Source organism: Austrofundulus limnaeus, unplaced genomic scaffold (genome assembly GCF_001266775.1).
Source record: "Austrofundulus limnaeus strain Quisiro unplaced genomic scaffold, Austrofundulus_limnaeus-1.0 Scaffold208, whole genome shotgun sequence".
NCBI lineage: Eukaryota > Metazoa > Chordata > Actinopteri > Cyprinodontiformes > Rivulidae > Austrofundulus > Austrofundulus limnaeus.
In genome coordinates, this window is record NW_013952610.1 from 543802 (window position 1) to 566746 (window position 22945).

The window sequence follows — 22945 nt, forward strand, 5'->3', positions numbered from 1 at the left end:
AAAAGCTGCAAAAAATATATTTTCAAACTATTTATTGGTAAATTTAGTCTAATAATTGAAAACATGGATGAAATAAGAAACAAGAAACAAATAAAATAAAACGCATACAAAGCAGAACACAGCTAAATGTATCAAAAGTATGTCTATGTAATATTAGAATTTTCTGAGACAATGAATTTTGGTTTTTCATTTTTCCCCCCTGTAAGAGGTTTTTATTTAATAGAATTTTTGGACAAAAGAAATCGCAATATATCGCCTTGCTTATAGTATCGCACTATATCGGGATATATCGTATCGTGACCCCTCTGTCATGAAATGTATCGTATCGCCAAATTCTTGCCAATACACAGCCCTACTTACAACACTGCAAAATTTTATGCTGCATCTAAGTATTCTACGCAGCTGACGGTATACGTATAAAACTGAACTAAACGGGGAAAAAAATAAAGATGGCTAGTTATTTTTTGTTACGGCGGTGATATGAAATTTATCCCTGACTGAGAATTCATTTTTAAATGTTTCCGTTTAGCATTTAAGATGATGAAATTTTATGCTGTAATGAGATATTAAATAAAATGCAACTAACTGATACTAAACCCAAATTATTAATGTTTTATATTAGGGATGCACGATAACATGTTAAGAACCGATAACTTTCTCAATAATATGCCAGGAGATGAGACTAGTCATAAATGGGTTAGCCTGGTCCTTGCCTTCCTACGCAGCTCCGCTCAATTCTAGTTTCCCTTCTCTGCTCCGTCTGGGACTTCTCCCACTGAGATGGATTTCACTGGCAGATTTTTAGCCGGGCCAATCAGAGAACAGAACGTCAATTTTCTGCGCAGTGTCAGCTTGTAGTTTATTTTACCTGGGCCAATCAGCAAACAGAAGGAGGAGCTTTGAATGACGTCGATGTTCTGCGCAGTGTCTGCTAGTTATTTTAGCATACGGCAGTGGAGGAAGTGAATGAAGRCAGTCTGTGTTGATAAGGCTTCCAGATTAAAATAAATTTGTCTGACAAAAGCAGCAGCTCTCATTTACAGTCGTCTCGTTTGGCTCGGTATATTTCTCCTCTCAGTAGGGTTGTTTACAGCACACGCCATTTCCGGTTAGCTTCTTAGCTTAGCCTCCGTCACAGCGACACACACGCATGCTTCAGCAGAGGCCACGCCTCCTGCAAGAAACAATTCTCTATGCATCAAGTCCAGACCCTCGTACGAAGCAAAGTGATGGACAGGGTCTGGTTTATACCAGGCTATAAATGGGTAGGATCATAACATAAACAAGACAAAAAACAAATGACACTGTAAATTATATTATTTTAAATAAACTCTTAGCAAACATTTCTTAAAGTATATCAAACAAATCAATTTCTCAAATGGCCATCTTTTTAAATAATGCACATTAATAATAAAAAAGACCTTTAACACTGATCTCAGATTTAAACAAATATGTACAAAGAAAAAGTCATTTTACAAGTTTAAAAACAGATAATTCACTAACACAGGTAAGATTCAAAGTACATTTGTTTTTAACTATTAATATTATATCATTTAAAACATTTCTCTATCTGAAACAGTGCTTCTGAGAGTGTGAATGCGTTACGACTGCATCACACTTACAGGAAGACACACAGCATGGTAAACCGTGGCTAAAAGGAGATAAAAGCTTCGGTCTTTAGCGAGGGTGAACGGCTGCTTGTCAAGCTCCATCATTTCCATCTTTAAAGTGCTTGAAATCTGTGTCCTCTCTGGCAAGTTTTTTGGTTAAGTCAAAAGCCTCAGCAGTGATTTAAGTCCTGATGAGTTCGTGAATGCTAGCTTGTTGTTAGCATTTTATCAGACGAACTTTGTGCTGCATTCAGGAAGTAACGGACATTACATGTTCTCAAACTTGGAGTGGTTGTTCCATCTGACCTTTTTATGTTTATAATTATAAAGTTTGTGTGTAACACATGGTTAATTGGTAAAATAATATTAATAATTCTTAAAATGACTGGTTGTTTTTCAGCACGTAGTATTTCAAATAATTTTTCTAGTGAGAAACTTGTTTTTTCCGATACAACTTGAACGTTGGACAGGACGGGGTGCGGCTTGACCAAAACGAACAGCATTCTCTTTGCTGCGCTGGCAAACGTACATTTATGATTGGTTTTGTTTGTTATGATATCAGACCGATAAGAATGACATCATAATCTCCTAATATCGGGCCGATTTTATACAATATTGGGTCTATTTTTTATTTACGTGTGTAATATTTTCCCCCTCCAAGTTGTACTGTGAAATGGCAACTGAAGTTGTGATATGACATATATCTCCATGGTACTGGGGCAGTGCATGGTCACACAAACATACGTCATCCGTTGACTAGACCGTCTCATTTCACAGCACAATATCAAATCTGCAAATTAATCATTTTTAACGTGTTCAAAATTCAAGCAACAGGACTTGAACTCTGACGCACACAAAGAAACGGAGAACTCCCTTTTGTTGAGTCAGTTTGCCAGAAGTCACAGCGAAGTGAGAAACTACGTTAGCAAACACATAACTCATTTTGTTTGACATTAAAACATGATGTCATCGCAGCTGAAAGTCACAGACTTGAGTGCTAAAACATCACACACCAGCTTTATTCAATGCTTAACATTAAAGATAGTTGATAATATACTTTTTAAATTGAATTTGTTGTTAGAGGATTAATTCTGCGTCGAACTGTTCACATTAAGCTTCTGGAAAAAATGTAAATTTAAGATGAAAATATTTGGATTAGAGAGGCTGAAAACGGGAATGTCCCAGTGATGAAAGAGCTGAGAAAGGGAAGTTGTAGAGTTTTATTTTTTTTTTCTTCCCACTTCCTCTAAACTTTCCCAGTCAATGAAAATGACGCTCCTGCTTGTTGACGCTTTTATTAAACGCAACTGCTGAGGTTAAAGCTCTGGAAATATTGGGAAGTTTTCTGAACTAAATCTGTGGTAAGAAAGATGTAAAAGGTGTAAAAAAAAAATACAATTACCTTTCAAGAATCAACTTAAAATCAGCGTTAATGTCAATAAATTTGTATTTCCTTCAGATAAGCTGAGATCAAACACCACCTGAGTGAGTTTTAATTTTTAACGTTTACGACCAGGTGTGTGTGTGTGTGTGTGTGTTCCTGCCGCTGCTTCCACGCTGAAATAGACTCACACATGATGACTCACCGAGTTTGCCTCATGTTGCATCATCTGCAGCAAATCTGCAGATGTTTAACAACAAACAGCAACAAAGTCAGATTAATCAAGTTTATAAGCTGTTAGGATTATTAGCAGAATCAACACATGCAGCACTCGATGCAGTAAAACCAGCTCAGTTTTAGACACTGGGATTCAACTGTTGCAGATGTGCTTGATTGACGGCACAGCTGCTTTAGCACAAGTGATTGGCTAAAGAAAATAAATAAATAAATAAAAGCACTGAACGAGTTGACTGAGCCACGTTTAAATGCTTTTTATTTAATCTAAATTTGTGAGTTGGAAGTCTTTGTGCTGCATTTTCCTATTGTTATTAGCATAAACAAGCTAACGTAAGCTGTTAAAGAAGCGGTGTGTGTTTTTATCTGTCTGAACTCTGGTTAATAATAAAACACAGCTGTTTTCCTGCAGCGCTGCTCTTAGCCTTTCTAAAAAAACAACCATCTGTAAACCAAACAGCGAAGCCTCTGTTTAGACTTCAGGTCTGTTTAGATGTACAGACAGAGTATTTTTAGTTGTGGCAGACTTTTGACTTGAATAGCTCCTCAACTAAAATCAATCCCAGCTGTTTTATTTGACCAGGTCCTCTCTTTATATCAGAATATGGCTAAAACATGAATACTTATAATTTGTTCTTTCTGGATTTTTGCAGAGATATTTGAGCACTAAGTTTTGAAACTGTGGGGGGGAAAGGTCCAGTGTTAACTCTTGTGTAACTGGTTCTCCACTCAGAGCCAGCTGAGATGAGCGGACCAGAGGTTGCCAACACACCGGGAGGCGGAGCTCCAGGAAAGGAAGGGAAGGAGCCCGTGGCCAATGGGCACGCAGGAGAGAGCCCCGACGCCAACCCGTTCGCTGAGTACATGTGGATGGAGAACGAGGAGGAGTACAACAGACAGGTGTGTTCACAGAAGCCCTGTTCTGATTGGGTCGACCTGGTGAGGAGGTACAACTGTAGCTTTATTGCTGTTTGGTTCCCTCTGTCAGGTGGAGGAGGAGCTGCTGGAGCAGGACTTCTTGGAGCGCTGCTTCCAGGAAATGCTGGAGGAGGAAGACCAGGACTGGTTCATCCCTTCACGTGACCTCAACAACCAGGGAGTCGGGCAGCTTCAGCAGCAACTCAACGGGCTGTCGGTCAGCGATCACCACAGCAACGTGGAGGAGGTTGCGGTGAGTCCTTGTACACTTTGTGCTAATTTAAATGTAGCATTTGGCTATGGCTTTGCTAATGTTTACCTTTTTTAGCTACATCTTTGTAACATAACATTTATCTATGGCTTTGCTACATATAGCATTTGGCTAAGAATTTGTTAATTTGTACCCTTTTTTAGCTACACCTTTTCTACATTTAGAATTTGGGTTTGGGTTTTCTAGTTTGTACCATTTTTGGCTGTAGCTTTGCTACATTTAGCATTTGGCTATGGCTTTTTCTATACTCAGCATTTGGCTATTGCATTGCTAATTTTTACTTTTTGGCTACAGCTTTGCTACAACTAGCATTTGGCTACAGCTTTGCTACAACTAGCATTTGGCTACAGCTATGCTACAGCTTTGCTGCAACTAGCATTTGGCTACAGCTTTGCTGCAACGAGCATTTGGCTACAGCTTTGCTGCAACTAGCATTTTGGCTATGGATTTGTTAGTTTTTACCTTTTTTTATGCTTCTTTTACATTTAGTTTCTGTTCTGCTTGTTTTAACTTAAACAAATCTGGTTAATGATTCAATCTTCACATTTCAGTGAAGTTTTATTTTAGTAGAATTTTACGTTTCTCTGTTTTTTTTTTCACCTTGAAATCTTTGACATTGTGAGTTTATGATTTAAAGCAGTTTGCTTAAAGCTTCTTGTCTCTTTCTGCAGAGGAAGAGCGTCTTGAATCCCGAGGCGAAGGAGTTCATCCCGGGAAAGAAATATTAGGAGTCCCCCTCCCCCCCACGGAGCCTCCATGCACACATGAGCCCTCGCACACTCTCAAAGACTTACGGCCATGGCCACACACACTTCTCTCTCTCACACACACACACACACACATAAACACACACACAAACATCTGAAGTCAGTGGCGTGCCGGCAGGCCCAGTTGGGGGGTGAGGGGATTTATTTTGTTTTTGTTTTTTTCCTCTTTAATCTTTTTTTTTTTTGTTTCTTGTAAACTGAGGGACACTGTTAATGGGGCGGGGCGGGGGTGGGGGGGTGGTACCAGCACCACCCTGCTGCAGGCGCTGGCTTCATCACTGCAGTTCAGGTGACAACTGTTGGCGTTTCCAAAGCACGCAGATCTCAGCGTGGTTCCCTTTGCACTGTGGCAGCTACCCGGGAGAAGACGCCAGGTCAAACCGTTCACAGCTCAGATTAACTCTGATTAAACGCGACCCTTTTTTTAAAACTTATCGGGGAACAAACGACGCCAGCTGGTTGAGGGGTTTCTGTAACAGCGAGGATAGAGGGGGACAAACATTTGAAGGGGGTTTCGCCGACTTTCTGCCCACTGCTTTGGAAACTCGTCGTTCAAATGAATTCACGTTTCGACGCTCCTGGTGACATCACCACCCCTCGTTTTTTAATTTTTATTTTATTTGCAGCTGCAGCGACTCCGTTCCAAAAAAACCAAATCACAGACCTTCACCCTGCTTGGTGATTTAGTTACAGATGAATTATGTTTTTGTGTCCAGCGACAGAGAGCGGAGGTGGCTAATGTTGAAATCATGCATCGAGTTGGATCTGAAGTAATCTTAAAGTTCAGTTTATGTTTTCGTGCTCGCAGCTTCGTCTATTGGGTTTTGTTACAGAGGGGGCGGGGCAGGGGGGGTGTTTGGTCTGAGACGCAGCCACTGCTGCTCAATTTGTTTAGCATCAGAACCAAGTGTCCATATCCAGATAAAAAGTTGTCAGATTTTATTTTATTTTCTACAGGTTTTGTGTTTTTCAGGATGGGTTGTTGGTTTCTACCGGGGATCGTCCATTCAGTCCGGTTAGCGTGGGCCCTGTGGTTTTTGTCCCCTCTTAAGGACAGATATTTCTCTTTTTTTATTTTTTTAATGAGGGAGTTCTACTTTTAAACCATAATTCTTTGTGGTCTGGGTTTTCTAATTTGCGAGCTTACTACTTGTTTAAAAAAAAAAGCTGTGAGAAACTTAAACAGATTCAGTATTGTCAGATTTTCTCATTTGTGGCATCGAAACAATTTAATTTAACTTGTCCTGACGTTAAAGCAGACCCTCAGACACGAACTGACCCGGGTCCAGGTTTTGGAGGTCTTGGTTTAAAGGGGGAACTTCCTCACACACCAGTGTTGGACCACAGCTGTCGAATGGCTCCCCGGAGAAGCCGATGAGGGAATGTCCGCCAGGTGGATTGTACAACATGAAATCATTTTTGGTGATTTTTGTTCGACTTAGACGACAGAAGCTGTTTTAAAAGAAAAAAAAAAGATTCTTCCGAAGACACAGTATAAATTTCAGTACAAATAAAAATAATGAAAAAAGACAAATAAAGATGTAAAAGACAAAAGGCGATGCGTGTTTATTTACTCTCATCTACACATTTATTGGTTTATTGAAGCCTTGATAAAACTGAGACTGAGAGGAAGTGTTGACCATAGTGTTCTGATACCAGCAGTTTTAAAACTACTCAATCAACATGCACCGATACCTGATTTGATACCCAATTGACTGTTGCAGTTTATATTTTATTTAAAACGTTGAAACGATTTATCATGTTGTACATTGATTTGATCCAGTCAGAGGTGCTGTGAGAGCCACCTTCTAAATAAAAAATGTGTTTTTAAAGGCCTTATGTTTAGGTTCTAACTCCATACTCTGTATTGGCGAGTACCCAAACTGATTAACTTGGTTTGAGAAAAACTGGTATCTGGACAGCCCTAGTTAACAGTAAAGCTATGGCTTTGTTAATTTACCCTTTAGCTACAGCTTTGCTACATTTAGCATTTGGCTATGGTCTTATTTTATAGCTTTTGATGGCGGGTTTGGCTGTAATTCCTAACAGCAACACTAACTTTACTGTGTTTTTATTGGTGAAGTCTTCCAGTTGATATTTTCAACTCGGAAGTTGGAAGTTCGTCCCGGGTACAACTGGAACACAGCATTTAAAGGGATCCATGATTAGTTGTAACATTAGACTTTATTTGATAAACATATTTTAACTGTAAAATAAAGACTAAAAATACTGTAGGCTGTTCAGTTTTGTAAATTTTGTAAAATATATTTTAACATAGACGGAGCCATTTTTTTACACAAAAAGCATTCTGGGTAAATGATGTGGATAGGTCCTCAGTGTGAGAGCAATGCTATTAATCAGCTGTTAAGTCTGATTATGCAACTGTTGCATAATCAGATATAATTTATGTGTGAAAAGATGAGTTTTATTTAAAAGATATTAAGCAGTTTACAATTTCAGCTTTACAAAACTTTTTATGTGAAACTAATTTGTTTCAGCCTAAAATGACAAATCTGTTCAATATTTACTTGAGTGCATTCAAAAAGGCCAATGTTTTTTACGTGGTTATTGGTTTGTGCTGCCCCCAAGCGGTCAACTATAATCAATGCAGGTTTAAAAGTGAACATTTTAAAATATGAATTTACTTTTACAGCCTTGTTTAATGTTTTATCTAATTTAGCTAGTTGCTTTTTTTAGATCAAAATACACAGACTGAAGAAAAAAAAGGTACACATTTTCAACTCAAAGTTGAGCCAAAACATGTTAAAAACCTGTATTTACCTGTAAATCAGCCCACGGGAACATGGCTCCTGGTTCCTCCTTGGTGCAGATGTCTCTTGTCTTATCACAGCCCTGAAAATTAATCCCTAAGTGACAACTTGTGGAATTGTTATTGTTTACGATTAAAGTACTTTAAACTCATTCTGTTCATTTTAATTCTCTTCATGGTGACATCACTCATTTCTACTGCTGCAGCTCTGACTTTAGTGTTACTTTAACAATAAAAGGCTTAAATCACCTCTATTAAAGAGTTTACCTAGAATATTTGTAATACTGACACATTTGTTTCAAGAACTTCATGACGGTTAATTTTTTTACGGAGGAAGGGTTTATTTTTTTTTAAAGTGCAGTTTTTTTCCAACATCACCAGGATTTGTTCATTAGAAATCACGAACGAATAATCAAAAAGTACAAAAAAAAATCAGCTTTTATAGTACAATAAAAATTCACATGTTCTTGTTATAAAAGCCGTGCAGCTAAAACAACTCATCGTCTAAATCGTGTGCAAAACACTCCTCAAACCACGACTGAAGGGTTTTCATTGGTCGTAAACTCTCACAGCGATGCCTTTAGCTGTCGCCGCTGAAGGAGTGCCGGTAGAAGACGTCGGCGTTCGCAGCGTAGTCCATGTCGATGGAGGCGCCCAGACTCTGAGCCCCGAGTCTAGCTCCGCCCAGGGCCGAGGACTGCTGCAGGATCAGGAGGCTGTAGCCCTTCAGCTCGTGCGAGGCCGCAGCCGCACCCATGACCTCGGTGAACCCTGAGGAGAAAATAAATAATAAATAAATGGTTTTGTTTTTGTTTCTTGCACACGTTTCAGCTGCAGGACCACCGACCTGGCTTCAGGAGAGACCAGCTCTTCCACACGGAGCCCACACACAGGATGGGCAGCCCCAGCTCGCCGCTTAATAACGGCTACAAGGAGAAAAGAGAAAGGAGGCTTTAGCTGTTGTGGTGCAGAAGCTAAACGTCTGGATTGTTTGTTTACCTCCTGTGCAGCAGGTAAAACTGCTTCTACGTGTTTAGCGAGGACCCTCCCAGCCTGAGCGAACACATGCTGACTGAGAGCGTCTCCGGTCTCCGCAGCTTAAAAAAAAACAAAAATATTTTAAACTCACTTTTTATTTTTATTTATTATAAAATCTAAAGCAGGAAGGAAGGCGTCGCCTACCTTCGGCCACCTTACAGAAATCAGCAAAGAAAGACTTCTTGACGTTTTGAGACATTTAGTTTTTAGCTGGTGTTTTTAGCTATTTAGCATTAGCTAGTGTTTTGTTCCATTAAGCTTTTAGCTAGTGTTTTTAGCTATTTAGCATTTAGCTAGTGTTTTGATTGTTTTTAGCTAGTGTTTTGTTCCATTAAGCTTTTAGCTAGTGTTTTTAGATATTTAGCTAGTGTTTTTAGATATTTAGCTAGTGTTTTGATTGTTTTATATTTTAGCTGGTGTTTTAGCTATTTAGACTTTAGCTAGTTTTTATTGTTTTTAGCTAGTGTTTTGAGCCAATAAGCTTTTAGCTGGTGTTTTTAGCTATTTAGCGTTTAGCTAGCATTTTCATTGTTTTTAGCTAGTGTTTTTAGTTATTTAGCTAGTGTTTTGATTGTTTTATATTACAGCTGGTGTTTTTAGCTATTTAGCATTTAGCTAGCATTTTCATTGTTTTTAGCTAGTGTTTTTAGTTATTTAGCTAGTGTTTTGATTGTTTTATATTACAGCTGGTGTTTTTAGCTATTTAGCATTTAGCTAGCATTTTCATTGTTTTTAGCTAGTGTTTTGAGCCCTTTAGCTTTTAGCTAGTGTTTTTAGCTTTTAGCTAGTGTTTTGAGCCCTTTAGCTTTGAGCTGGTGTTTTTAGCTATTTAGCATTTAGCTAATGTTTTTAGCTTTTAACTAGTGTTTTGATTGTTTTATATTTTAGCTGGTGTTTTTGGCTATTTAGATTTTAGCTAGNCTATTTAGCATTTAGCTAATGTTTTTAGCTTTTAACTAGTGTTTTGATTGTTTTATATTTTAGCTGGTGTTTTTGGCTATTTAGATTTTAGCTAGTGTTCTTGTTGTTTTTAGCTAGCATTTTGTTCCATTAAGCTTTTAGCTATTGTTTTATATTTTAGCTGGTGTTTTTAGCTATCTAGATTTTAGCTAGTATTTTAGCTATTTAGCATTTAGCTAGTGTTTTGAGCCCTTTAGCTTTGAGCTGGTGTTTTAGCTATTTCGCATTTAGCTAATGTTTTTAGCTTTTAGCTAGGGTTTTGATTGTTTTTAGCTAGCATTCTGTTCCATTAAGCTTAGCTAGGCCTTTACTTTTGTTGATTTAACCTTTTAGCTAGTGTTTTAACTTAAAAAAACACTTTAAACTCACATTTTCTTCTTACTTATAATAAAAGCTAAAGCAGGAGTGAAGGCTCCGCCTACCTTCGGCCACCTTCTTACAGAAACCAGCAAAGAAAGACTTCTTGAAGTTTCTGTAGAGGTGTGGCAGCATCCCCATCAGATCTGACACCTGAGGTCACATTAAAGGTTTATTTTATTTACTTCTGGGATAAAACTCGTGTTTCTCGGTGTGGGCGTGGTCTGACCTGGAAGTACTCCTCCATGGCTTCTCTGACACGCGTGATGTCGTGAGGCGGCGCCACCAGGTTGTCTTGGGCGTCAAACACTGTTTTAACGGCCAGCTGAGCCACCCAGTAAGCTGGGAGAGAGAGAGAAGAAAGCTGAAATAAAGATTATTTACACACATATATTCTGTCGCCATGTTTACCTGATCCTTCATCTCCCATCAAGTGACCCCAGCCGCCGCAGCCCACCTGTGTGCCGTCAGGATTGACTAATTTACAGTTGGAGCCGGTTCCTGATATCAAGACGACACCTCCTGAAATAAAACATATAAAGATGATGAGGTGGATGTTTTTGAGCCGTAAACACGCCTCCACAGACACGTCTGAGGCTAAAGTCTCAAACCTCCACCTGAACTGGAAGCAGCAGGTGGAGCTCAGCAAAGATGTCATGGAACATAATTCATCCTCCAGGAGAAACGATCAGAGATTTACACAGTAAAACCAACTACAGGAGAAATGATCAGAGATTTACACAGTAAAACAACTACAGGAGAAACGATCAGAGATTTACACAGTAAAACAACTACAGGAGAAACGATCAGAGATTTACACAGTAAAACAACTACAGGAGAAACGATCAGAGATTTACACAGTAAAACAACTACAGGAGAAATAATAAGAGATTTACACAGTAAAACAACTACAGGAGAAATAATAAGAGATTTACACAGTAAAACAACTACAGGAGAAAACAATCAGAGATTTACACAGTAAAACAACTACAGGAGAAACGATCAGAGATTTACACAGTAAAACAACTACAGGAGAAAACAAGAGAAACTGCACTTTTTTTGTGAGAATTTAATGTGAATGCTACCAACTCAACGACGGCTAAAATTAGCTAAAGAAGCTGAAAACGGCATTGTTAAAGCTAAAAGGAACAAAATGCTAGCTAAAAGACAAACAATCAAAACACTAGCTAAAATCTAAAAGGTAAAAACACCAGCTAAAAGATAAAACAATCAAAACACAAGCTAAAAGGTAAAATCAACAAAAGAAGTACAGGTCTAGCTAAGCTTAACGGAACAAAACACTAGCTAAAAGCTAAATGGCTCAAAACAATCAAAACACTACCTAAATAGCTAAAAACACTGTCAAAAACCAAAATCAACAGAAGTAAAGGTCTAGCTAAAAGTTTAACGGAACAAAATCCTAGCTCAAAACAATCAAAACACTAGCTAAAAGCTAAAAACATTAGCTAAACGCTAAATAGCTAAAAACACCAGCTAAAAGCTAAAGGGCTCAAAACACTAGTTACAAACAAACACTAGCTAAACACTAAATAGCTAAAACACTAGCTAAAACAATAACAACACTAGCAAAATGCTAAATAGCTAAAAACACCAGGTAAAATATAAAACAATCAAGATACTAGCTAAAAGATATAATCAACAAAAGAAGTAACGGTCTAGCTAAAAGCTAAATGGAACAAAATGCCATCTAAAAGCCAGAGTTGTAAAGTAACCAAGTACAAATACTTTGTTACTGTACTTAAGTAGAATTTTTGGGTATCTGTACTTTACTTGAGTAATTATTTTTCAGCCTACTTTTTACTTCTACTTCTTACATCTTTACACAATTATCTGTACTTTCTACTTATTACATTTTTAAAAAAAGGTAAGAAGTAGAAAGTCGTTACTTTTATTTCATTACAGCTTGTTAAAAATATATTATCCTCCTGGATGGAGTGAATTTGTGGTTGGACGAGAAGTACATATATATATATATATATATATATATATAAACAGGTGTAGAGCATCCTAATTTTTTCAACATTAACATTTTTATACGACAACATAGTCATTTTGGTCTTTAGAAAAACATTTTTTGAGGGTATGAACTCCCAATAAATGTCATTTTGGGAAGTCTAGCCACTCATTTTTACTCAATACTTTTACTTTTAATACTTAAGTACATTTTATGTCAGAAATTTACTTTTGATACTTAAGTACAAAGTATATTAGATACTTTAAGACTTTTACTCAAGTAACATTCTTAGAGGAGACTTGAACTTTTACCAAAGTAAATTTATGGTAAGATACTTGTACTTTTACTTGAGTATCACTTTGTGGTACTTTAAACATCACTGCTAAAAGCCAAAAGACGCAAAGGTCCAGCTAAAAGCTAAATATCGCAAACAGCTAGATAAGAGCCAAAACAATCAAAACACTAGGTAAAAGCCAAAATCTACAAAAGAAGCAAAGGGTTAGCAAAAAGCTAAATGGAACAAAATGCTAGCCAAAGGCAGCTAAAAGTTAGCTAAAACCAGCTAAATGCTAGAAGCCAAACCTAAAGGTAAAAGGTAGCACGGGGAGACAAGAACAGCTGCAGGTGTACCCCGATCGCTGGCTGTGGCCATGGCTCCGATGGCGTCGGTGGTGATGAAGTAGTGCTCGCTGAGGGTCGGGAAACGTTCCTTCATGACAGCGATCAGATTATCGATGGCGTCTTTCTGATCCCCTCCGCTCAGAGACATACCCTTCACACAAACACACACACAGTCAGGCTTCAACAGCCGAGACTCATTTTTACCACGAGACAACAACGTGACCCACCAGTAAGCGTAACGGCATGTTTGGATCCAGTCCTGCTTGGATCTTGGCTCTCTGGATCATGTCGTTGATGGTTTCCAGACATTTGTCCACACCGACCAGCTGTGACAAACAAAAAACCAGAACTTCCTGATAAGATGAGCTCCTTGATAAGATAAAGCTGTGTGTAAACTGTCCCACCCAGATTTTTATCTCCAACCTGCCTCAATCACCACAACCTGTTCTGCTCACCCACCCAGTGGTTGGTGCAGGGTCCAACCGTCTCTGCCAGGACCTTCCCTTCCCCGGACAGCAGCACAGCTTTGGAGTGGGTCCCACCGCTGGATGATAAACACACAAGTTAAAGAAAACCACATTCTACCGGTCAGGTTTTATAAGCACAAAAACACAACTGTTAAAAAAAACACTGGGCCTATTAAACATATTTACCTCTACATTATAAATTTAAGTCAAATTCAGGGTTATAGTCATAACCTACACTTTTAAAGAGCCAGAATAATCACGAGATTCACGGAGCGCTTCCGCTTTGGGGAACAAAAAAATCCAAAACAGTTTAATTTCCTAAAGAACTACTTTGAAATAGGAGCAAACGCTAATAAAATACACAAATATAGATTTACATTTGATAGAACTAACATTACAAATGTTTTCTTGAATATTCCAACTTTTTCTTACCCCTCTATTCCGCCGAACACCGGTGTCATCTTCCCGTCTTTGGTCCAGTAGTGATTCAAATGCAGCTTTAGCTTCAATTCTCGGCTAACAACTCAAATCTCGCGAGAGTTGAGACTGCACTCCAAGCTGCAATGCCAAAGATTCACCAGTAGATGGCGGTAGTGCGCTTATATGTAAGTCAATGGAAAAAGACGGAGTTAAAAGCCAATAAATAAACATCTAAACGCAAGGGCTGATACTTTACTTATAGAGTAAAACTCACCCTGTAACACTCTTAAATAAAAATAAATAAATCTTAAAACACAAAAAATTCAGTTTAGAATATTTAAAAAATGGCCAAACGACATAACTTATTTTTTGTTTACAAATTTGAAAACACAAAAATGAATAAAACACGATGTGATAATAGCTGAGTTATTCACAAAAAACACTCTAAATGCACATAAAATCACACACACTGTCATTTCTAAGGTTTGACTTAACTGATTTTGTCCCTTCTCGGCCTCAAGATGATTTTAATTTAACACTCTGGCATGACTTAATCATATTTAAGACTTCAAACTTTGCCTTTACATTGTTTTGTTTGCAGTCTTTTTATCTTTACTGGGAACACAAAACAATTATTTTCATCTCACTGTATTTTACTCTGGTCAAAATGACAAGGAGAACTAGATGTTCTATAAAAAGCTTAAAAAAAAGTTGTCTAAAAAGATTAACAGGAAACTCGGGCTAACAGAGGCCTGTTTTATTTCCTTACTCATGCTTTAAAAATCCACGTTCAGCGTCAAAATAATGTCAGCTAAGATTTAATAGCCCTGGAGACAGCACAGTTTCTCTGAGAGCCAACAGGAACTGGAGGCATCTGCAACACATTAGTTTCTGCTGGGCAGCTTCACTCACCAGTATCAGCTGCAAAACCAACAATTCCTGTAATTTTTCTGAACTTGAACCTATTCAGAAACTATAAAAAGAGCTTATAGAAACATGGTGAAGTGTTTTTTGTTTTAATTACAGGGAATGACAGCTGAGTCACATGTGATGGTCTGTTGGGTATTTACCAACAAAACCATCACTCCTCACTTTATGTTTGAATTCACACAAAAACAGAACAAAAAAAGGAAAAAAAATCTAAAATTGGAGTTTAAATTCTGCAACAATTAGTGAAGAAAGTGAGTGTGCCAGGAGTGAAATCAAGGCAGAAGTTACACAAGAGAGAGGAGGTGGGTGGAGAGGAGGTAATGGAGAAGAGCTGCATCAAGTTAAGCGCAGTTACGTCAAGACCGGATGCTGATCTTGTGCTTGAAAACAAGACTAATCAATGATTCAGATTTTTTTCTTTTTTGCGTTTCTTTCTTTGACCTGGTGAAATAATTTAACTTTTACACAGCGTTCACTTCACAAAGTGAAATTGTCTGAACTTTTTTTTTGAACCCGTGTTAATGTTAGGCCACAAGACTTTTATTCTGAAATTGACAACAGGAAGTAGGTTGTTGCGTTTTATTTCCGTTTCGTTCTCTTCACTGCCTCACAGGAGGAGTGAGAGGAGACAGACAGGCGACCCAGCCGTCAACATCAGACAGTTTTTACTTTTATCAGAACCGCTCGGTGTCAGTTGGGTCTGTTTTTCTCATTTTAATTGTATTTCTCCTCCATCAACTATGACGCCTGATACTTGCACGTGACGAAAAATACGCTTTAATGGTCTTGGAGCGGAAGTGAAAATAAAAAGAGGGAACTTGTTGGAGGTTAACCCATCTAAAGTGATTTTTTTTTTATTCGGACAAGTTGGGCTTCAGAACCTCGGGGCATGGACACAAACGTTAAGGAGGGACTACTTTATGTGCAACACCAAAAGTTTGGCAAGGTAGGACTTTTATTGGCAACTTATTTGTAATTCGAAACTAAATAATTGTCATGATCCTGAAGTTATTGTTTTTAAATGCGTCATAAAGCAAATTATTAGTAATACTGAATCAGATAAACAATAAAATTCGAGTTGCACAACAAATCTGTGTAAAGAGAGTAAAAAAAATCAACTCAAACAGCTGCAAAAGTCAGTTTTATGACTGCATATAAAATAAAAGTTTCATTTTAAGTGATTGCAATTCAAATTAATTAACTAATGTTAAAATACAGAACAAACTGGTGCAGTTTCAGAGCTGTTTCTGTGTCCATGGACTTGTTCAGACTTTGAACCTGCAGACAGAAGAAGAAGTACAGAAAGCTTCACTGGTCTTGTTTTGTTTTTGATGTGGTGGGTTTGGACTGGAAACTTCTGCAGAGCTGAGCTGAGCTGAGCTGGAGCAGTGTGCATCATTACAGCTCTTTTTCCTGACTTTGGACATGAAGAATGAACTGTTAGTTATCATAATAAACTTTAAGCAGTATTTCAGTGAGGCCTTTTTACATCTGAAGCATAAAACTAGTGCAAAAACAGCTTTTTGACTAAACTTTTCTACTAAAAGGTGGTAAATTTGTGTCACTTGAGGCTCCACAAGTTAAAGCCGGGGTGAAAACCTTTGCGTGCGTTTGTTCCCATTTCTCCCACTGCAGCTCAGTCTGACTTAAAGATGAGTAAAGAGGCTCTTTGTTTGGTTGTCTCTCTCAGTCATATGACACAAAACAGTCTGCCCATATTTCCTGTTCTGAAATCACCACTCGCACTCCTCAAAAATCAACTTTCAGTGTCTTTTTATGTTTTTTTTTTTTACATATTTTTCTCAGTTGAAAGGGAACCTAATTTGCAGAGACCTTAACCTGAACAGGATAAGAAAAAAAAAAAGCACAAGCGATGAAAGAAAATAGAACAGGAAGCTGAATGCCAGCAGCTCTGAAAGTGCTGAAAATGGTGTGAGATTTGTTGACACGAATTATGAAATTGCTAAAACTGTCAGTGGACATAAACTGACACACACGCACACACACGCACACACACGCACACACACAGGGGCTGGTGCTCCTGTGCATGGTTGGAAAATGTGACATTGAGTAGCAGTAAAGTCTTACCCAAGTTTCTGTTTCAGAGTGTTGACTGGTGAAGTTGTGGTAGTTTTTACTGGAAGCTTACAGCAGTGTTTCTCAAAGTTGGGGTCGGGACCCAAAGTGGGGTCCCGAAACATCAAGGTGGGGTCCTGAAAAGATTTTCAGAATTAATTACATTTTTGCCTTAGTTGTTACAAATGAGTGAGTTTAGTATATTTAAAATGGATAAATGTAGTATAAAAATATTGTTACTATGCCCATGTTTTGTTGACCTGATACAAATGTTTATCATCCAAAACTAGCTGGGGGCACAGGTCTCTGCTACTGTTATTTTGTGGGTCAAAAGCTGAAAAGTTTGGGAACCACTGCACTTTGGTTCCCAAAGTTGGGCTTGGGACCCAATTCTGGGTCATGAAGCACCTTGGAGAATCTCCAGATATCAATTTAAAGGGTAATAAAATAATTGCTGATGTAATATTTTCCCTATAATTATTACAAAAACACAAAAAAAGTATAAATAAGTATTTATATTTGTGTATAAGCTGTTTAGATTGTCAAAAAGCCTGTGTTTTTAGGGTTATTAATGAAGCTCATGTACTCAGACCAGTAATATTTGGGGTCACAAGTTTTTGCCATGGATATTTTGTGGGTCAGAAGATAAAAAGTTTGGGAACCACTGGATTACAGGATGCAAACTGTTTCTGCACTTTATACATCCAGCTGTAGAACTGGAATAAAAATAAGCCGATTGTTTTGTTTTCCCCAAACTTACAAATGTGAATGAAACTCTGTGAAATAGATCAGTTCAGATCATTTGAATGTTATGAACATATAACTGGTTAGATAGCTTTTTGGACAAGCTCGTGTTGGTGAAGTGTGCATTAAAATCCAGTTGGATCATAGCGAGTTGCTGCAATCCTAAACCTTTTTTTCATTAAATTGTTATTTAAAAAGACATTTGTTTGCAAGCACAAATTGCAACTAAACTTGTAAACAGTAAGGGTAGATTATTTCTTTGTTGCAATGCTTCTTATACCGTTGGAAAGTCTGTTAAATTCCCTTGTAAAAGGTGCCACATTTGTAAGAAACATGCACCTGTAGGATGAGCAGTAGAGTGGAGTGTGTGGGTTGCGCACATGAAAGATTAGCAAAATCTTCTCTACCAAACAGCAGAGCATAATCTACCAAACACACATTCAGTGGCAAGTATAACTAACACCTTCCAGTGGGAATATTCTAATATTTCTACCAGAACGTAGAACCTGGTTAGGGCTGCCACGATTATTGTTGACTATCAAAATCGTCGACTAATTTAATAGTTGATGCATTTTTTTTCTAACTTTGTTTTTCTCTCCAAACTGCTGCAACACCTTCCACAGCCACGTCTGCCTTTCTGTCCCTGACGCACATGCAAAGTAGTGGTGATTAGGGCTGCCACAAACGATTATTTTTATAGTCGACTATAAAAAAATACAAAGTAAAAAAAAAAATGACGCATTGACTATTAAATTAGTCGTTGACGATTTTAATAGTTGACATAATCGTGACTAGTCGACTAATCATGGCAGCCCTAAATCTGGTGAATCAACACCGTTGATTTTCCGTCTGTAATAAATTAGTTTTTGTTGTTTAATCCCGGTGGTCCTGCAGACCGGATGCCGTCACTTCATCACATTATTAAGCTCGCCACGCCGCCTCAGAATCAGAGTCACACCAAGGCCCGAAGACGCCCAAGACTCGAACTGAGGTGTTTTAGTGAAACAGCCTATATTGGCTCAAACATATTAGTGATGAGTTTCTTTGGTTCTTTTTTTAGAATGAATTTTATATGTATTTTTTATTCATGAAGTGTCTAATTTTAGCCACTTCTGCTTCTGTAATTACAGTATTTAAATTTGCCAAACTGTCACCTGGATTCAGTTTCTGGGTTCAGGCTGTGAGGCAGAGCTGAGCGTAAACACATGACTTCAGCAGTCTGTATCTGCACCAGCTTGTCTGACTGAACCACACACACACACACACACACACACACACACACGCGCACGCACGCACGCACGCACGCACGTACGCACGCACGCACACACACACACACACACACACACACACTTCAGTGTCGAAGATGTCAGGAAATTCTTCACCTGCAGCTGTAGAAATCTTTCAGCCATGACTTTTTTTTATAAGTTGCCACTTGAGCCAAAGGGGTGTGTCAGGTTGAACTTGAATTACGTTACATTCCTGCCCCAGGCTGCAAGAACCCACGTTTTGATGTTTTACTAATGAATTAGTGTATCTTTACTGTCAGGTCTTTTTTTTTTTTTTTTGCTCTGTGTAGGCGGAATCCCTCACGTTAAGTCATATTTCCCAAAAATGTAGCAACGATGACCTCGTGAAGTGAAATGTGTAATCCTCTAAATATATTCAGCTCTGTGTGTATTTTAAGTAGAACGGTAAGATCATATTTTTTAGTAGTAAAGTATAAAACTTATATCCTGCTACATCATTCACCTGTTATTACCCAACGCCGAAAGGGTAAAAAGGGAAGTTTTTGCTGTGTCTATTAGCAAAATATCTTATAAACAGCTGATATTTAAACCATCAATTTTAGATATTTATTTTTTTTCTTGCATTCAGGATGAATATAAATATATTCTTGATTATAGAGATAATTAATAAAAATAACAGATTTACTGCATGAACGAAATTAACATATTTTTTCCTCATACGTTGTAGTTTAGTGTGAGGATATTTGCAGACATGACCTACATGTCAGTTCTTCAAAGAGGAAGTTGATTTGAATATTTAATTTTAAAAAAAGGAGTTCAGAATATTGTGCAGGTTTGGTTTCTGTTTCCTGGATGAACGTGTTTTAATGTTAAATGAAAGGTAGAAATAATTAGTTATACTAAAACTTTTTCCAGTTTATCAAATTAATGTGAAGAATTGAAAATAAAATTTAAAAATGCATGAAACAATATATTTTTAAATTTGTGTAGGTGAAAAGTGTTTAAGTTGGCTTTTTTTTTTTGCCAGGTTATGACTTTGTGAATGAGGCACTAAGTGGTTCATATTTGACGTTTTTAAATGTCATTAGTTGTGCCACAGCCTAAAGCTGTCTAAAATAATAATTAAATGTTTATTAAAAAGACTGTTTATCTTGGTGTTTGTAGACCGTCCTTCTTGTGTGTACATGATAACTCTGCTTTAACAAAATACCAGAGATAGTTATCATGTTGTGGCTTCTAAGGAATGTTTGGGGATTATTGAATAAATGTAGGGTAAATATGTTGTAAACACAGATTAAAAGGGCATTGAAGAGTTTTGCACTTTGGGTATTCAAGTCCTCGGGTCAAATTGTTCTGCACGATTCATCTACCCTCAACAGCTTGTCATCAAATGTCATGACTCGTCAGTTTAAAGCCGATGTGTTGAAGCGGGAAAACAATTATCAAAGAAACATTTACGACCAACATCCTGCTTGGTCTTAGATGTAAACGAGACAACACAACGTCTGAATGAGGAAAAAACGGGCCAAGACGTTTGAACCGTTCAGGCTTTTAGAAAGATTCTGAAACTGGTACATCTGCTGTTCTTGTTCTTCTCGAGCATCATTGACATCCTCTGTCTGACTCACCGCTAACAGTTTGAAGAACTACGTGTTCGTAGCTTTTCCTGCCAACAACTCAGCAAAGACACACATTGTACTTTATTATACACATCTCAGCATATACGTACATTGAAGGGCTGAACAAACACGAATATATCATCATCGCAATGTCAGTCTGTGCAATATTCATGTCGCAAAGAACTGATTGGAGTGCTTTAATTGTTGACTAATGTACTTGGAAGAGTTTTGATGATTTATTTTTATTGTTAATTCAATATTTAGCCAGTAGGACAGAGTTTCACGGAGGCAAAAGGTCACACCAGACACAAACGACAATGCCAAAAATGCAAAAGGTCACATAGAGTAGAAGTACAGATTAGAATGCGAGGTAAGAAAAAAAAGACATATTGCACATGATACCATCATTGCAATATTTTGAAAAATTATCTCCATTGCAAGATTTTCTTATATCGTGCAGCCTTAGTACATTGTATTTTATTATCCATGTCTCAGCATATTCATACATTGTACTTTATTTTACACGTCTCAGCATATAAGTCATTTGTTACGCAGATGATATTTAGGTTTGTGTTGGCACTGTCTCATCATATCCTGGTCGTTTAAGCAGGTTAGAAGCTAAAAAGGGAACATTTTACCTAAAAATAATACTCAAGGTAACATCATTTATGATTTATGGTTGTGTTTTCCTTAGCCTGGAAATGCTTCAGCTAATATTTTATAGCAACATGTAGTTCCTTTTAAATATGTGTGTATTTCACGTAAGTTGACCTTAAAGGGATCCATGATTAGTTGTAACATTAGATTTTATTTGATAAACATATATTTTAACTGTGAAATAAAGACTAAAAATACTGTAGGCTGTTTAGTTTTTATCATTTTTAAACTAAAAGTCATCAGTGTGAGGCTGCTAGCGAGCTATATCCACCCTGAAGGTTAATCTTGGACAAACTCTGACGCTTGTCTTAGAGCTGGGCGATATGATCAAAATTTTATATCACGGTATTTTCAACATTTTCACCGGTTTCACGGTGTTTGATGGTATTTTTCTTTTCATCACAGCTCAGCTGATAATAAAATGTACAAACCCTGCTTATTGACTTTTTTCTTTTACTGTACCTCTGTGTGTGTCTCTGTTTCCCTCCTCTGTGTCTGTTCTTCTCCTGGTGGGTGGAGACAGTAGTCATGCATTTTGGTCCAGTCGTGAAGGAGGAGGGTTAAGAAAAGATTATGATCGGGTTTATTGTTTTATGTTATTTATTAAAGCTTATCAGCACGACTCACCTTGCACACCAGTCAATTCCAACTTCACTACGAACTACTTCCTGCAGGCTTTACACAATAAAACCACGTTAAGTCTCCATCAGCATAACGTCTCCATATTAATTAACCACGTTAAATTTAACTGTGCACGTCACTGAAGAGGTGTTTACTACATTCAGCGACAGCGAAAACGGGATGTTTTTTTAAACGTCAGTCAATATAAGCAGCGGAATCACCACCCGCGGCTGCAACTAGCTGCTCCAAACATTAGCATGCTAATGCACATAGCGATGCAGCAAGGAAAAATGTCCCCCGGGAAACAACAGTTCACTGGCGGCCGCAACGAAACGTTCCGCTATTTAAACCGGAATGTCTGGTATTCAAAAAATTCATATCATAACAAAAATAAAAACCGGTATTCGGTACAAAACGGTATACCACCCAGCACTAGCTTGTCTCTTTTAAATGAAACCAGAGAGTGTTGACAGAGAGGAGAATGTAGAAATGACTCAGCCTGTAACTGAAAATATGGATGGAGGACAACAGAGTTTGATAGAGGTGAAGAGTTAAACTAAAATGCACTCATTTGATTCTCCCTGGGCCAAAACAATCTTTTCTTTAGCCCTCACTCACTTTTATCTCCGCCCTTTTTCAGAAACACACTTTCACATACTTCTCCTTTCTACCTTTAGCACACATCATCGTTATCATCATCATCATCATCATCAGAAGCAGCAGGCATGTTCTGATAAACAGAAATACTTTCATACTTCTAAATAAGCGCACCGATGATCGCACTGTGCGCTCCGGATCATGTTTTTCAGTTTGTTTGTGGCCGCTGAGAATGTGGTCGATTGGCTTAGTTCAACATGAAAAATGAAAAAGTCCATCTGTCTGAAAGTACCTGTGATATTAATATAAAACTCTAACGTAAAGGAATGACTTGCATCTCTGTGCAAATTTACCCTGAATCACACAGAATCGCTGAAACTGCAGCATCACTGTTTGGTTTAGGACCCTTTGACAGTTTCAGTCGTCCGCTGCCTTCAGCTGGTTCTACCAGGTGAGGAAGTTTCTCTCTGCCATGATCTCTTTTGCATAATTTCCACTCGCTGTAGCGACTCTGCTGCCTTATATGGACGAGCTGTTTTCAGGCTGGTTTTAGAGGCACATTGCCACGAAGTGTCGCACCTTGTATGAGAAGATGTGTGTGTGAATGCTTTTCTTAAATGTACAAATGGACACACACACACACACACACACACACACACACACAC

General features: G+C 37.9%; 3 protein-coding genes across 4 annotated transcripts in view; 2 read left to right on the forward strand and 1 right to left on the reverse strand.

Annotated features, from left to right (window-relative positions):
• The window catches only part of paip2b (poly(A) binding protein interacting protein 2B), a 13391-nt gene extending 6656 nt beyond the window's left edge, over positions 1 to 6735 (forward strand). For both annotated transcript variants that reach the window (XM_014019060.1, XM_014019059.1), the window contains exons 2-4: positions 3959 to 4125; positions 4214 to 4396; positions 5086 to 6735. In XM_014019060.1, coding sequence (XP_013874514.1) covers positions 3970 to 4125; positions 4214 to 4396; positions 5086 to 5142 — 396 coding nt within the window. In that variant the 5' untranslated portion in view covers positions 3959 to 3969 and the 3' untranslated portion in view covers positions 5143 to 6735. The remainder of the gene's footprint in view (positions 1 to 3958; positions 4126 to 4213; positions 4397 to 5085) is intronic.
• A 1548-nt stretch (positions 6736 to 8283) lies between these two features.
• Positions 8284 to 13899, reverse strand: nagk (N-acetylglucosamine kinase). The gene is made up of 10 exons (XM_014019063.1): positions 13802 to 13899; positions 13362 to 13446; positions 13130 to 13228; positions 12912 to 13053; positions 10718 to 10828; positions 10536 to 10648; positions 10372 to 10459; positions 8951 to 9048; positions 8799 to 8877; positions 8284 to 8722 (listed from the first exon to the last, which is right to left on the reverse strand). The coding sequence occupies exons 1-10, from the start codon at positions 13828 to 13830 to the stop codon at positions 8532 to 8534; spliced, it is 1035 nt and encodes a 344-aa protein (XP_013874517.1). The 5' UTR covers positions 13831 to 13899; the 3' UTR covers positions 8284 to 8531.
• Positions 13900 to 15311: 1412 nt separating this feature from the next.
• Positions 15312 to 22945, forward strand: part of dok1b (docking protein 1b) — an 18196-nt gene continuing 10562 nt past the window's right edge. Inside the window, exon 1 of the mRNA XM_014019062.1 lies at positions 15312 to 15665. Within this exon, the coding sequence (XP_013874516.1) occupies positions 15609 to 15665 (57 nt within the window). The 5' untranslated portion in view covers positions 15312 to 15608. The remainder of the gene's footprint in view (positions 15666 to 22945) is intronic.